Source organism: Bison bison, unplaced genomic scaffold (assembly GCF_000754665.1).
Source record: "Bison bison bison isolate TAMUID 2011002044 unplaced genomic scaffold, Bison_UMD1.0 scf7180017864266, whole genome shotgun sequence".
In the NCBI taxonomy this organism is placed as follows: domain Eukaryota; kingdom Metazoa; phylum Chordata; class Mammalia; order Artiodactyla; family Bovidae; genus Bison; species Bison bison.
In genome coordinates this window covers 4302067-4319473 of record NW_011494838.1, presented here as the reverse complement: position 1 = coordinate 4319473, position 17407 = coordinate 4302067, and the positions used below count along the sequence as shown (strand labels likewise).

At 45.0% G+C, this 17407-nt stretch overlaps 1 protein-coding gene across 1 annotated transcript in view; it reads right to left on the bottom strand.

The window, feature by feature from the left end:
• BRINP1 (bone morphogenetic protein/retinoic acid inducible neural-specific 1) overlaps positions 1-17407 on the bottom strand; it is a 197182-nt gene that overhangs the window by 128921 nt on the left and 50854 nt on the right. The window contains exon 2 of the mRNA XM_010848430.1: positions 12192-12459. Coding sequence (XP_010846732.1) covers positions 12192-12409 — 218 coding nt within the window. The 5' untranslated portion in view covers positions 12410-12459. The remainder of the gene's footprint in view (positions 1-12191; positions 12460-17407) is intronic.

Genomic DNA, 17407 nt, shown 5'->3' with positions numbered 1-17407 from the left:
CTTTCATCAAGAGGCTTTTGAGTTCCTCTTCACTTTCTGCCATAAGGGTGGTGTCATCTGCATATCTGAGGTTATTGATATTTCTCCCGGCAATCTTGATGCCAGCTTGTGCTTCTTCCAGCCCAGCATTTCTCATGATGTACTCTGCATATAAATTAAATAAGCAGGGTGACAATACACAGCCTTGACGTACTCCTTTTCCTATTTGGAGCCAGTCTGTTGTTCCATGTCCAGTTCTAACTGTTGCTTCCTGACCTGCATATAGGTTTCTCAAGAGGCAGGTCAGGTGCTCTGGTATTCCCATCTCTTTCAGAATTTTCCACAGTTTATTGTGATCCACACAGTCAAAGGCTTTGGCATAGTCAATAAAGCAGAAATAGATGTTTTTCTGGAACTCTCTTGCTTTTTCCATGATCCAGTGGATGTTGGCAATTTGATCTCTGGTTCCTCTGCCTTTTCTAAAACCAGCTTGAACATCAGGAAGTTCACGGCTCACGTATTGCTGAAGCCTGGTTAATTGCTTGCAAATCGTGGTATGTGTACTTTTCTACAGGAACCAATGCATGCTGATCGCTTAAGGAAGCTTTGCCAGTTTTCAGGCCTCTGGATTCCTGCCACATGTGCCATGGGGCAGCACAATCTTCCTCTCTCTGGTCCTTTTTCTGTGGTTTCCTCCTAACAAGTGTCCTCTTAGTATGAGGGTAGAGTATGCTGCCTTCCCAGGGCACCTGGGCTGGAGTGCATGCAGGTCAAGCATACCACTTAAGGTCAGAGGTCTCCTGCAAGCCTTCTCAGAGTCCTTAAGGATGCTCAGAGTCCAGGTGTGGGTGTACCTGGGGTTACCCAAGTTCAAATGGGTAACGTGCCAGACCACCTAACTGTCTCCTGAGAAAGCTGTATGCAGGTCAAGAAGCAACAGTTAGAACAAGACATGGAACAAAAGAACAGTTCAAAACTAGGAAAGGAGTACATCCAGGCTGTATATTGTCACCCTGCTTATAAGCAGAATACATCATGAGAAATGCCAGGCTGGATGAATCACAAGCTGGAAACAAGATTGCCCAGAGAAATATCAATAACCTCAGATATACAGATGACACTACCCTAATGGCAGAAAGTGAAGAGGGACTAAAAAGCCTCTTGAAGGTGAATAAGGAGAGTGAAAAAGTTGGCTTAAAACTCAACATTCAGAAAACTAAGATCACGGCATCTGGTCCCATCACTACATGGCAAATAGAGGGGTAAACGATGGAAACAGTGACAGACTTTATTTTCTTGGGCTCCAAGATCACTGTGGATGGTGACTGCAGCCATGAAATTAAAAGACACTTACTCCTTGGAAGGTAAGTTATGACAATCTAGATAGATTATTCAAAAGCAGAGACATCACTTTGCTGACAACGGTCTGTATAGTTAAAGCTATGTTTTTTCCGGTAGTCATGTACAGATGTGAGAATTGGACCATAAAGAAGGCTGAGCATTTAATAATTGATGCTTTTGGATTATGGTGCTGGAGAAGACTCTTGAGAGTCCCTTGAAATGCAAGGAGATCAAACCAGTCAATCCTCAAGGAAATCAGTCCTGAATATTCATTGAAATGAGTGATACTGAAGCTGCAATACTTTGGCCACCTGATGCGAAGAGAGAACTTATTGGAAAAGATCCTGATGCTGGGAAAGACTGAAGGCAGGAGGAGAAATGGGTGGTGACAGAGGACGAGATCATTGGAAGGCATCACCGACTTGATGGACATGAGTTTGAGCAAGTTCTGGGAGAGAGTGAAGGACAGGGAAGCATTGAGTGCTGCAGCCCATGGGGTCACAAAGCACTGGACACGACCTGGCAACTGAACAACAGCAACGACTTGTCTTAGTTAACAATATTCAACAACTTGTTCTCTGGTGAACTGGATCACATATTATTTTCTTAACAACAATATTGGAAAGCAGCCCTCTCCCCACCCCCACTTCACAAGTGGAGAAAATGAGGCTCGTAGAGTTTCAGTAATATGTCAGGATCTCACAGGTGGGAAGTGGCAGAGCTAGGATTCAAACAGAGGTCTGCTTGAGCCTAAGTAGACTTGCTCTTCATCACTAGGCTTTAGTGACTGTGCTAGGGCTCACGTCAGCTTAGACTTGCAGCTAGAAGTTTCCATCAAGGTTTGCAGAGATAAGTCAGGTGCATATGAAGGGTGGGATGCAAAGCCTTCCTCCAAGCCAGCTTGGGAAACCACTGCTAATGAGACCCAGGAATTCTCATGCCCAGAAGGAAGGCCTTGAGAGATAAAGAAACAGCCTTGAGGCAGAAGCGTGGGCATTCTGGCTCCTTTCATAAGAAACCCACAGATGTACCCAGCCGCTGGAGAACTCTACAGAAGAGAATGCTCCCTGCCACAGGGGGCTGAGAATGGAGCCAGAGCAGGGAAGCCTGGATGCAGCCAGGGAGGGCACTGCCCGACAGGCAGGTCCCAAGCAGCTTTGCTGATGCATCTGCGTGGTGCTTTAGAGTTCATGAATTTCATCTCGTTTGCCTTTGTCTTGGCTCCACTGCCCTCTTCCTCTCCCTTGTATTTGCTGCCATAGCCCTCTAGCCCTTCTCTCTTACTCTCTGCCCCGCATTCCTTACAACGCAGCCTGAGCAATATTTCTCCATGTTGAATCAGAGTGTGCCCGTCTCCCGTTCCAAATCCCCCACTGCTATCCCGTCACCCCTCCCAGACAAGGCCCAGGATCTGACCTGAACACACAGCAACGTCTGCTTCTCAAACATTAGGTACAATTTTCCTCTGAACCAAAGTGTAACCAAAACATAGACGTAAGGTCAGTGCTATTCAAACTGCAAGGTACACCCCATTAGTGAAGGTTGAAATCAATGTAGTTGGTAGACACAAATATTTTTAAAAATAAATGAAGCAGAAAGGACTGAGTTATACCAGAACAGAATAGAAAATAGCACATCAAGATGTATTACATGGAGTAAGGTTAAGTACTTTTTTCATGAGTTTTCATTTCCGTTATGTATCTTTTTATCTGTATGTCTGTTGAGTGTCAATGTAAAATTTATTTTTTTAGCAGGAGTAAGGTCAAGGAATGTAAGAATGAAACAAACAAAAAATACTGCTCTAAAGAGATGTACTAGTACTCTGACAACTAGAGTTTGATGGTTGTCTGAAATCAATTTGCCATCCTAAATTCCTTTCATTGTTGGCTCCAAGCTGCTATCCCAGCACTATTTCTTATCATCACTACAGAAGTACCCACCTTATCCATGGAGGAAATGTTCCAAGACCTCCAGTGGATGTCTGAAACCATGCTTGGTACTGAACACTATATATACTATATATGTTTTTCCTATACATACATACCTTCGATAAAACTGGGTACATAAATCAGGGATAGTAAGGAATTAACAAGAGTACCTAATAATAAATAGAATAATTATAACAATATACTGTGATAAAGTTATGCAAATATGATCCCTCCCCCTCACCTTCCTTTCTCTACAAACACCTTATGATACAAATGTAATGCCTTTTCGACCTTAATTAAGCTCTTATCATGTAATTTTGGCCATAACTTTTGCAGTCTGAGCTGTGGCAGCGAAGCTAGCATGAATTTCTTGTTCCCTCTTCACAATTTCACGGAAAGAAGAGATTCATTCTTACCAGAGATCTTAGCAACCTCAGCATACAATTTTTTTTCTTTCTTTATTAAGTGGAGAACTCTCACCTTTTCGCTTAAAGGAAGCACTTTTCCGTTTCTCTCTGGCATATCTGAATTGCCAGCATCGCTACTCTGGCGCTTTGGGGACATTATTAGATAAAGTAAGGGCTACTTGAATACCACCACTGAGATCCCGGGACACTTGATCTGGAAATCAGTGTGGCTGCTGACTAATGGCAGGAGGAGATACACGGGACAAAGGGATGATTCAGGTCCTGGGAGGGACAGAGCTGGACAGTGTGAGAGTTGATCACGCTACTCAGAATGGGGGGCAGTGTAAAACGTTTGAACTGTTTATTCCTGGAATTATCCATTTACTACTTCTGGACAGCAGTGGAGTGTAACTGAGACCACAGAAAGTGAAGCCTTGGCTAAGAGCAGACTACTGTACTACTCAACACACACACACACACGCACACACACACACACACACACACGCACGCAGGCTTTCTTCTACCTCCTTGCCTTTGCAGGTGCTACTCCACCTACCTGGGCTGCTTTCTCGCCACCACCTTCTCACAAAGCCCTGATTCTCCTCGAAGCCTGAGTCCAGTAGGATGACCCCCTAGATTTGTCTCTCCCTGCCCCATCCTTTCCCACATTCATGATCTCTATGCCAAGGGACGTTCCCTTCCCACCGCAAACACAGTTCCAAGCGTACTGATCAGTCACAGAACTCAGCATCTGGTATTGTGGTTATCTGCCCAACAGTCAGTTCTCCCCATGAGAGTTTTGAGTTCCTGAGGTCAGGGATTCAGTCTTTCCCTATCTCCAGGCAACTGTTGTAGGGACTGGTCAGCAGGAATTTGGAGATCAGTAAACATTTTTCAAATGAATGAATGGGTGGCAGGTGCTACAGATCACAGATCCAGTCCCCCTCTGCCTGGCCAAGATTTGGGGCATAGAGTCTAGGAATTAGAGTCTGCAGCCCCAAGTGCTTGCCTTCATTCTAGTCTTCATAATCGCCATATCTATGTCAGTTAGAGACTCCATGTCAGTCTGCCCTCTGCAAGGACGTGTGTAAAAGCCAATCCATTTTCAGAGATGGCTCCTGACTGAAGCTGGACAATTGCTCTGCAGAGATTGCAGCAAAAGAAGCCTAGCAGCTCACAGAAGTTAGTTCAGTAATGGAATGGGAGCAAGGAGTACTGCAAAGGTACCAATTTGGTAGCAATAAAGCTATTGGGCTTGGAAGTGGAAGATCAATTTTAAATAATCAACACAGAAGATTATCTCTGAATTGACACCAAATGGCCCAGGAGATGTTTACTGATTATCCCCCACCTTATCCCTCTCTATTCAGGGAGAGCTTGAACTGAAACTTGGATTAAATGAGGGATAAGGTGGGGGAAAGGGCACAGGGTATTGATTCTCACCAGTGATGCCAACCTCTGAGTGGCTGAAATTGATGACGACAAATGTGGGACACCATCCCAGTTTCATCTTCTTTTGAGCCCACTTGGCATGCTCTTAAAAAAAAAAAAAAAAAGGATCTCTGAATGCACTTTTCCAAGTTGTTTTTTTTTATGACTCGGGCCAGATGTATCTGAGCCTTACAGTGGTGCCTAAACACCCTACCTCCTAAGGGACACTGTCATCAGAGGAGAAACTCACTGAATCCCCCAGAACTCCTGGAGGAATGGAGGCTGTCTATTTCTGAAGTGGAAGTTTCCCTTAAATGATGCCTCTCTGCAGCAGGAAGCAAAAATCAATTGACCTTCTTTAATGCATCAATTGCCACCCTGATCTGAGGTCATGTCTAAAAACATGGAAAAAGTCCCTTACCTGGTGCCTATATTTCAACCATTCCAACCTAAATTCATGATGACTGAAATCTAAAAACATTCATTCTAAAATCCTTCCTGCCATTACTTTTCCTTTTTTTTTCCCTAAAAATATCTGCTCGAGAGCAAAGGTTCTCAAAGTCTCTGTGACTGGCATTGTGAGCCAGACAACTCTTCGCTGCAGAGGCCGTCTCTACCTTGGAGGGTGCACAGTAGCATCCCTGGCCTCTGGCCTCTATGCACCAGACGCCAGCAGCAACCCCACGCCACGAACGGTGACGACCAAGAGTACCTGTGGGCACTTCTGAATGTCCCGTTAGGAAGCCAGATCACGCCTAGGCTGGTGGTTCTCACGCCTGTCCTAGACCAGTTATAAACCCAGGCATCTTAACAGGGACCCGGGCGTGGGCATTTTTTTAAAGCTTTGCCGATGATTATGATGCGTAGCCACTTCTTTGCGTATTAAACCGAGGCTTCACCTTCCTGTGTAATTGTGGCTCTGGCCTCTGCTGAAATTTTCATATCCCTTCCACAGGGTGGAATGCCAAATGTAAGAACAAGAAATAGCAGTGCAAGAATTTAAAAAATGAGAAGGAGGGGAAAATTAGATTTACTTGTGACAGGAAAACTGAAGCTGTTAATTCTTCTTTTTTTTTTTTTTTAATTATAAACCAGGAAGTAGATGTAGACCAAAGTGTTCAAAGAAAAAGCCCAACAGGTAGGGTGGCTTCCTCAGTCGGGTGCCAGCTCCGTGAACTGACGGGTTGTCATTTAAGATGGCTGTGACACAGGCTGCTATCCAGGGAAACAACACTCAAGCTGCCAAAGCCAGCCAGAGTCAGTGACTCTTTAAGCCTGCTCACTCGAACTTCAGTCTCTCTGAGAAAGAGGCTGCAGGGCCAAAGAGGTTTGGTTAAACACTGTTAAACAGTCTAGGAAAGATCCTGAAAAGCCCTGTGGTCAGGAAGCCTATATAACTTTGTTTGGTTTTCCAAACAAACATATTTATGTCATCTGGGAGGCCGCATAGCATGGTTCGACACACAGGATCTGGAATCTGCTTGCTTCTGATACACTCTACTCTACCATGAAGAAACTCTTTTCTTGGACAAGTTATGCAAACGTAAATGCCTAAGCACAGGATTGCTACGAGCACCGATCTGTGGCAATGATTTGTACACTGTGTGTCCACGCTAGACGTGGGCACACACGCTTTCAGTGCTGTCCGTGTGCTCATTCGTGTCCCACTCTTTGTGACCCCATGGACTGTAGCCCGACAGGCTCCTCTGTCCATGGGACTTTCCAGGCAAGAACACTGGAGCCCGTTGCTGTTTCCTACTCCAGGGGGTCTTTAAGACCCAAGGATCGAGCTCACATTTCCTGTGTCTCCTGGATTGGCAGGAGACTCTACCACTGTGCCATGTGGGAAGCCCAAAGTTAGCAACTGACTTACTCTTATCACTGTTTTTATTATTATTTATTTGACTATGGATTATTTTTTCCCCAGAAAATGCCTTTTAAAATCACACTGAACTCCAGTTCCATGTGAGAAATGTTGATTTAGACTAATCTGGAGCCACTCTAATAGAAATACAACCCTTGGACCACGTGATACCAAGACTGTATCTGGAATCCACGTGAGAGCAAGACTGGGGTCTCCTTTCAACCACAAGCATCGTAAGTGGTGCTGCGGTGGACTTCGCTCTCACCATCCCTTGTCTGTAAGCTCTTCGAAAGGAGAGACCTGTCTACCTCACATATCATCAACTCCCCAGGGTATGGCGTTTGGCAAACATTGGTGCCCAATACATGCTCTTGAATGATTTCTGGACAAAGACAACAGCTCATTCATCTCAGCAGAACCATCCACCTGGCCCCAGCTCCATTCACCGAGTGAAGCAGCTTTTCCAGAAAGCCTACTAGAGACATTTTCATGAAATACATGAAGCAACCATTAAGATGGTGGATTAGAATGACAATTCATCCAACTCTGATAAATGAGCAAGACGGCTGGGCAATCAGACCTGGTTTACAATGACTTGATTTACATTCAAGTTTCAGGTACTTACTTAAGGCTCAAAGGAAGGTACACCATAAGCCACAAACCACTTGCTCTGAAACCTGTAGGGAAAGCCACTCATTATGAAACCACGTCTGTGGCAAAGTGGCCACCACTATCAGTGTCCCCCTCCCCTGCCTTGACCCTCCCAAGCCAAAGCTTACAAAGGGCACCACAATTTTCCTTTTAAGTCCACCTGTGAAATAACTGCCAAATTTACAGCAACTGCTCACAACCTCAAAACCAAGAAAAGAGAAACAGAAAAATATAAAGCAAAGAGACAGTGGAAACATAGGAAACACTCTTCGGACAAAACTGACTTTTAAATTACCAGAAGGGAAGGTGGAAGGGAGGTTCAAGAGGGAGGGGACACACATATACCTATGGCTGATTCATGCTGATAGATGGCAGAAACCAACACAATATTGTAAAGCAATCATACTCCAATTAAAAATTAATTAATTAAAAAATAATTACCATGAGAAGAAATCATTTCTAGCAATACCACCAGCTGTCTGATGTAGCTCCTGCTACAATTCCAAGGTCTTCATGACTGATCCCTGAATTATTTCCAGCCACAACTACATGAAGCATTTAATATTATCTCCATTTTACAGATGAGAAAATTGAGTCTCAAAGAGGTTGAAACTTGTCTGTGGTTAAAGGAAGTCTCTGGGTCTTTGGTCATATGCTAGATAACTAAGAACTAAGAGAGGGTTATGACTCCCAACTTGTGGAGTCTCAGAAGCCTATTTTTGATTCCTAGCTTTGCCACTTGCCTGGTGAGTGACATGGACAATCTCCTTAACCTCCTGATGACTTGCTGTTCTCATTTGTAATATGCTGCTATTTTCCTCACAGAATGAAGGTGAGCATTTAACAACTAATATATGTATGGGCTTCCCAGAAAGCGAAACTGAATGATTATCTTAGAATGATGATTTCAAACATTAATGAAAAAATTTCCCAGATACAAGAAAATTTAAATTTTACAAAGCATCTCACACCAGGTTCATCTCATTTGACTTCATAGGTAGGACAGACATCATCATCGCTTTCTACAGAGGAGAATATTGAGTATCTGAGTGGTTACTTATTCATACCTCTCCATGGAATGGTAACTGCTTACTTATTCACTTTTTCTTCCTGTCAGTCTTCCACCCCAAACTCTGAGCTTGGTGAAGGAGTGAATGTACACGGCAGGTTGTGGGGGGGGTGTGTGTGTATGTATGTGTGCGAGCTTTGCTGTTGTGGGATGTGTGTGTGTGTGTGAGCTTTGCTGTTGTGGGATGTATGTGTGTGTGTGTGTGCACAAGCTTTGCTGTTGTGGGGTGTGTGTGTGTGTGTGTGTGTCTGTGAGCTTTGCTGTTATGGGGTGTGTGTGTGTGTGTCTGTGAGCTTTGCTGTTATGGGGTGTGTGTGTGTGTGTATGTGAGCTTTGCTGTTGTGAGATGTGTGTGTGTGAGCTTTGTTGTGGGATGTATGTGTGTGTGTGTGAGCTTTGCTGTTGTAAGATGTGTGTGTGTGTGTGTGCGCGCATGCGTGAGCTTTGCTGTTGTGGGATGTGTGTGAGCTTTGCTGTTGTGGGATGTGTGTGTATGTCTGTGAGCTTTGCTGTTGTGGGATGTGTGTGTATGTCTGTGAGCTTTGCTATTGTGGGATGTGTGTGTGTGTGCACAAGCTTTGCTGTTGTGGGATATGTGTGTGTGTTTGTGTATGTCTGTGAGCTTTGCTGTTATGGGGTATGTGTGTGTGTGTGTGAGCTTTGCTGTTGTGGGATGTGTGTGTGTGTGTGTGTCTGTGTCTGTGAGCTTTGCTGTTGTGGGATGTGTGTGTGTGTGCGAGCTTTGCTGTTTTCTGTTGGTCATCTCTGTATTACCAAACCATAGCATGGCTTACAGAATACAATTGACGGTAAAGTCTAGAGGACTAGATGGAAGCACGAGTGAATGAGGCATGAACATATGTGCCCAGAATGAAGAAAGTGGGTCCAAAATAAACAAAACTTGAGTCTGCAGGCTCCAAGTCCAGAGTCCTCTCCATCTCCCATGGTATTGCCAAATGACAACATTTCCTGGAGTCATGGAATTTCAGAGAAGGGAAGGACCTTGGATATCATCTTAGTGAACACTCCCATTTTACAGATGAAAAAACAGAAACTCAGAGAAGTTCCATTTCTTGGCCAAAATCATACCTGGGGAGGTGGGTGGGCTGAGCCAGCACCCAGGTCCTCTGCCTCTAGGATCGAGGATGCTGCCGCTGTGCACTGGCAGATTCAAGAGCAGGAAACTCCCCAGCCTCCACGTGTCAGCTCAGGCTTAGAGTGACAGAGCAGGAACCTTGTGCACCCAAACAACCGTGTGTGCACAGATCATAGCTCAGCTTGTGCAGCCACGGGAGAGAGGACTTCTGCTGAGATTTAATTTGAAAGGCTCTCATCACTGCCAGTGGCGCTGACTCCCCACCAGGACGCCATGGGCTGAAGTTACCCTCTGTCTGCATATGCATGAGGATGCAGATGGCCTTAACCCTTCTCCTCATGTTTAAGTGAGGAGAAGCTCTCAGGTCACCCTGGGTTCTAGCCTGGATTCTAGGGTCTGGCGGACTTGACAAAGCTTGAGGTCTAGGACATTTCAGAGAGGCTGGCTCTGTAGCCTCAGACAAGATGGCACAAGCTGGAAGAAAAGTCTTTCTTTCATGATGCAAACATCAGGTTTCTAATGTGCGGTATCCATGTTAGCACACGGGGAGACACTGGGAATCACCTGCGAACGTACTTTAGTGTCTCAACAAAGCAGTGAAGAGAAAACGTCAATTGGCAACAGCCCCAGTGAGCACATCCGGGCTGGTTTTGTTCTGGTCTAAACCTGATCTAGAAGAGCACACGGACCTCTGGGTGTCTATCTGCATGTGTGTCCAGGTGAAGATTACAAGAGGAGCCTCACCCAATCTTTGCACATAATAGTCTCCCAAACCATTGTTTATCATCCCCCAAACATGCCTATCCTGCCCTTTTTCTTTTGCAGCACTTATACTGTGTGTGTGTGTGTGTGTGTGTGTTCGTGTGTCTAATTAAAATGCTCTTTTGAGCGCACGGCCCATGTTTGCTTTACTCACCACTGTGTCATCCGCCTTAAACACAGTTTCTGGGCCTCTAGCTGGTGCTTATTAATTATGTGAGGATTAAATAAAGGAAGAAAGAAATAACTAGATGACCGGGGGCCTGACTTCTGGATTTAAACTCCATCATTTAATTAACCACGTGACCTTGGTTCAATCTTATATGTTTAATTTCAGAGCTTTCGGAAAGCATCTTAGAAACCAGCTCATTGGATGACTGCAGACTTTTGTTTGAGCAGTGGAATCCAAACAAAAGCATAGGTAAAATCTAAACGCGGGGGCAGATGTAAACTTTCTCTTGTTAAGGGCCAACTTTGAAAGCAGATTTGAATATTCAGCACAGAGTCACAGCCATCTGCAGCTGGTGGCAGATTCATGAATCACCCATGACGCATGATGCTCAAAGGAGACGTGCCCACGCTCCTGTCAAATACACAGTGGACACAAGGCCTGAGTTCAGGGCTTCCCAGCTGCAGGTAAGCATCTTTCCTCCACCACACACGCGTCCTCGGTCTCCTGCTTGAAGTGGCCCAGAAGTGTTAGACCCTGCCTTTCTTCCTTGATCTTAAAGACTCCAGCTCTAGAGAGTTCTCTGCACTCTTCAATTTATTTGAGTCCACCGCATTTTTTTGTGTGCTTATGATACAAGGCAGAAAAAAAAAAATCACTCTGGGGATCCAGAAATGAATTATATGTAAGTCCTGGCCCCATGAAGTTTCCAGTTAGGTGAGAAAGAAATACAAGAATGCACTCCAACTCCAAATGGTTGACAACTAAAGAGGCATAAGCATAGAGAGCTGTGGAAATATCAAAGAAAGACTGCTCAAGTGGAATGCGGAGCGTCTATACAATGGTTTCAAAGAAGAAGAACTTTGGGCTAAGTCCTTTGGGAATGAGTAGGATTCCAACAGGCCAAAGACCAGTTCAGACTTGCTCAAGAAAGAGTTATTCACTGAGTGTCCCTATTTGTTTCCAAATGTATGAATATGTTTGGGTAAGATATCTGGTATATTACTAGTATCTGTAAAACACCGCAGCCTACGCCTGATGTAACCGACTAAAATTACCATCTGTGGCTGTGGAGACACACAAACTAGGGCTTGAACCCTAGTCCTACCACTCACTGTGCGACTTCGGAGAAGTGATTTCACCCAGTGAAAGCCCAGGTACCCCTTCTATATAAGGTGGAGAAGATACGCAGGTGGTCTCTCTGATGTTGCTGTAAGGTTTAAATGAGAGGATGCCTACAAAGTGCTAAGCACTAGGCCCAGCACACATGCAGTACTCAAAAATATACTACTCTTACTCGTTCCTGACAATCCCTTGCACATTGTAATAAAACAGATAAATGAATAAATAGAAAAATAAATAAATTAATACACAATGAGCAAGTATTTAGCAGTCTTGGCCCAGATACTCCTCCACACCACAAGGCCCATGCCAAAGCATAACCCCCCAAAGCGCTCAATGAAAGAAAGGCAAGGGTGAGCTTAGCCCAGCTCTTACCTGTATATTTTATATCTGGTTGTAAATCCTTGACGGTGTCTTTCCACAAAGGACAGGTAGCTCCTGGAGTGGTGGAAAGGCCCCCTGTCTGAAATAAGCCAATCAAATTCCTTGGAGACATGTTGGTCTGTTGCAGCTGGTTCCTGGTGGGAGGGCTGCACTGAGATTCGGCCCCATACAAACAGGAAGTAGAGGAGCTCAACAAACCTCCAGTTCATGCTTTTCTGCCGGCCTTTTTCCTCTCATTCTTGCTCCATTCTGTGGAGTCCTGTGAAGAAAGGAATAGAAAAGAGAAAGAAAGAGGAAGAGAGAGGGAGAGGAAAGGTGGGGAGGGGAAGCAAAAACACACAGACAAGAGAGAGAGAGACAAAGGAAAAGATTTTTTAATGCTTTTAACATACTTTCATCATAATACTTCACATCAGAAGACTGGGTCAGGGTTTACGAAGATCAGTGCAGTTTCTGCTTAAGAGTGTGGCATCTACGGACATCTGGGCTCGCACTCCTGATTTGCTGTTCACATGTGGTGTGGACATGTATGAACATGTACAAACTGCTTAGCCTCTTAGATATGCAGTTTCCTCATCTGTAAAACGGAGGCTGGGCTTAAGCATCTGTAACTTGGCACCTGGCACATCGAAGGTATTCAAGGTGTATGGGTTGATAGCAAGAGTGAAATGAAAAACTGCAGAAACAGTTTCCTCCAGCCAGGAGGGGACTTGGAGATGGAACTTCAGTATCTGCCCCACCCGCTGTCTTCACAAACAGCCTGAATCTCATAGCAGGGACTCAGTAAGCGGGAACACATTTCTCTCCTCTCCCACAGACATGCACCCAGTGAACACATGCTTTGCTTTCGCATCATCAGTCGACGGACTGCACAAAGTCTTGGGATGCATCATGATCATGGCTATCCAGGATGGATACCTTACACATGGAGAGTTTATGGAGCTCATCAGAATCCCTTCTACAGTGCTCAGTGGAATGTCTCCTTCACCCCAAAGAAGCATAGCCAGAGAATCCACCTGTCAGTGTCTCTGAGCGTCAAGGTTATCTTGTGTTCAGAAGGGGAACAAAAGGCCAAGGAACTAGTGGGGTCTTGCCGCCTCTTTCTTGGGTGGTAGCACAGGCTGGAACAAGCACAAGCTGGAATCAAGACTGCCAGGAGAAATATCAATAACCTCAGATATGCAGATGACACCACCCTTATGGCAGAAAGTGAAGAACTAAAAAGCCTCTTGATGAAGGTGAAAGAGGAGAGTGAAAATTTGGCTTAAAACTCAAAATTCAGAAAACAAAGATCATGGCATCCGGTCCCATCACTTCATGGGAAATAGATGGGGAAACAGTGGAAACAGTGTCAGACTTTATTTTGGGGGGCTCCAAAATCACTGCAGATGGTGACTGCAGCCATGAAATTAAAAGATGCTTACTCCTTGAAAGGAAAGTTATGACCAACCTAGATAGCATATTCAAAAGCAGAGACATTACTTTGCCAACAAAGGTCCGTCTAGTCAAGGCTATGGTTTTTCCAGTGGTCATGTATGGATATGAGAGTTGGACTGTGAAGAAGGCTGAGTGCCGAAGAATTGATGCTTTTGAACTGTGGTGTTGGAGAAGACTCTTGAGAGTCCCTTGGACTGCAAGGAGATCCAACCAGTCCATTCTAAAGGAGATCAGCCCTGGGTGTTCTTTGGAAGGAATGATGCTAAAGATGAAACTCCAGTACTTTGGGCAACTCATGCGAAGAGTTAACTCATTAGAAAAGACTCTGATGTTGGGAGGGATTGGGGGCAGGAGGAGAAGGGGACGACAGAGGATGAGATGGCTGGATGGCATCACTTACTTGATGGATGTGAGTCTGAATGAACTCTGGGTGTTGGTGATGGACAGGGAGGCCTGGCGTGCTGAGATTCATGGGGTCGCAAAGAGTCGGACATGACTGAGTGACTGAACTGAACTGAGCACAGCACAGGGGCACCATGTTGGAGAAATGCTTAAGGGAGGACTTAGGTAGGGGCTCCTTGTAGGGAGAAAGGAAGAGGAACCACTAGACCATGCCTGGACTTGGGCAAATTTACAAGTTTTCTTTTTATGGTCACATCACCATTCTACCTGCTGGCTTGACATTATGCTGTCTGTGTCCTTCACCCCACTTATCCTAGAAGAGCTCATCTTACTCTACACTGAAAGGCAGCTTGGAGTGCAGGTTCTGCCAGTTATAAACAGTGTATATTCAGGCAAGTGACTTCACTTCTCTGAGCCTCAGTGTCTCAGTCTATAAAATGTAGTCAGCAATAGCACTTGTATCCAGAACTAGCGTGAAAATGAAATGACGCCATTTACGTCAAGTGCCCCATGCAGCGCCTGACTTTTTTTAGAAAGTGCTCAACAAATGGCATCAGTGATGACGAAGACACGGGTGATGATAAACACTAATGTTGACTATGTCTGGCTACCCCCTGCTGGAGCATCTTTGCTCCCGTGGCCTCCCCTGCCACGCCAAGTCCTATTTATTCTTTACTAGCCAGCTGAGGCCAGGTCCTCAAGGGTCATTCCTTTTTCTATCCCTCTCAAAAGCTGTTAGCTGTTCCTTTCCTTCAGCTCCTGTTGTTCACTTATATAACTGTATGTTAGTATTTACTATCTTTTATTGTACTGATTTGTCTCTGTGTCCATCGTCTTGCTCATGGGGTTGTGAGTCTTTAACCAGCAAGAATCGTTAAAAGACTGTTTCTACACAAGGCTGGCTGTGGGACTCTGGACAGTCATAGCCTCTATCTAGATCTCAGATTTTTATGTCTACCATTTAAAAACCTTGCCAGGACAAAACCATTTTATCAAGTGGAAAACCATGTAAAAACATGAAGAAATATGATCCCTTATTGGTCTACTCTTCCAGCTGAAAATGGGAAGAAAGTCAAGCTAAAAAAGCAAAAGGAGAAAGATGTGAATTTCCGATCCAATTGGCTACAACCCTCTATAGTCTGATTGCGCCATTCTATTATGAGTAGCTACAGAAGTCTACTTGGCATCACAGGCCCCAGCTGTCAGGGGCAAAGGAGAGAGGCCTGTGAGCAGACGAGTGGGCTGGCAGAAGCTGTGGCCGCAAGTTTTGTTCAGAACCTAAAACAAAGCCGTCCATGTGGAGTGCAGAACTATAACGGCTCCAGCTGCCAAAACTGTCTGCTGGAGCCCACCTGAGTGGCAAGCAGGGGGTGGAGGTGATTGTTCAGAAATCCCGGCGGGGAGCTACAACACGCTGAAATCACAGCATGTCACCCATCCAGCGCTTCTGCATGGCTCCTGTTGTGAATGGGTGCGGGGTGGGCACCAACGAGAATGCCTGGCTGTTAGACTGTTTGCAAGGAAACAGGATTCAGAACATTGCAGCTTTTAAAAGTGAAACAAGGCTAGACAAGGAAATAGCAGCATGTGTATATGTGTGTGCGTGTGTGTGCAAGACCTCAGCCCCGAGTCCTAGAATTTACAGAAATTGGGATGATCTAATCCAATGCTTCCCTTCTGGCAGCCTTTTGTCCCATAGGGGACATCTTCGATTGTCACAACGGAGGGGATACTCCTGGTGTCTGGCAGGTAAAAGCCAGGGGCTGGTAAACATCCTACAGCCCCTCCCGCCACCACAAAGAAAACCACACCGAAAATGTCAGCAGTGCAGATGTTGATAGATCCTGCTCTAGCCCACCTCCTTACAAGATCACTACTGAGTGGCTGACTGGGCCAGACTCCTGTCTTCCGGCTCCTGGTTTTCATGCTGCCACGTTGTCTTGGCAGGAAGGTGAGCTGAGACCGTTCAGTAGCTGTCTGAACCTTCTTTGTAGGTGGGGACTATGGTACAATCTACATCTCCGCAAGCACAGGTGAGTGCTTCTTGGAAGAAGTCTGAGTATTTTTCTGTTGACTCAGAAAAATCATGATAATTCACAGAACTCTAAAAATGATAACGAAAGTTTCTAGAAGGTGCATTTGAATAGAAATGGACGTTTTATTAGCTAAGGACAAGATTAGTATGTGTGCTACTTAAATATTGTCTTATCATGACAGACTCATGACAGACACAGTGATTCTTATTCTGTAAATAAGCCCAAATTAGCATCAACTCTATTAGAGACTTGGGTTAATATAAGGGCCCCAAGTTTGATATTTATGGAGCATCTATTGTGTACTTGGATCTAAAAAAAAAAATGTCTGCTATCTTGGCAGTAGCTAAAGCATTCAGTACAGACTAGAGGTTAACAAAGGTTTCTTCCTTGAGATGGATGTTGTTGTTGTCCTTCAGTTAGTAAGCTGTGTCCAACTCTGTGACCTCATGGACTGTAGCATGCCAAGTTCCTCTGTTCCTCTCTGTCTTCAGAAGTTTGCCCAAGTCCATGTCCACTGAGTTGGAAATGCTATCTAACCATCTCATCCTCTGCTACCCTCTTCTCCTTTTGCCTTCAATCTTTCCCAGAATCAGAGTCTTTTCCAATGAGTCAGCTCTTCACATCAGGTGGCCAAAGTATTAGAAATTCAGTTTTACCAACAGTCCTTCCAATGAATGTTCAGGGTTGAATTCCTTTAGGAATAACTGGTTTGATCTCTTTGCAGTCCAAGTGATTCTCAAGAGATGGGTACAGCTCTCCCATTAACAAATGAGCTCCCTGGGACTTGGAGACATTAAATAGCTTTAATAAGCTCACAAGTTCTGTTTTTCAGGAATCTAACTCATGTATTAATATATCTGATTACAAGTATGTACAGTTTCCAATATATCCCTACCCTCCCCAGATCAGATCAGATCAGATCAGTCGCTCAGTCGTTTCCAGCTCTTTGTGACCCCATGAATCTCAGCACGCCAGGCCTCCCTGTCCATCACCAACTCCCGGAGTTCACTCAGACTCATGTCCATCGAGTCAGTGATGCCATCCAGCCATCTCATCCTCTGTCATCCCCTTCTCCGCTTGCCCCCAATCCCTCCCAGCATCAGAGTCTTTTCCAATGAGTCAACTCTTCGCATGAGGTGCCCAAAGTACTGGAGTTTCAGCTTTAGCATCAGTCCTTCCAAAGAAATCCCAGGGCTGATCTCCTTTAGAATGGACTGGTTGGATCTCCTTGCAGTCCAAGGGACTCTCAAGAGTCTTCTCCAACACCACAGTTCAAAAGCATCAATTCTTCGGTGCTCAGCCTTCTTCACAGTCCAACTCTCACATCCATAC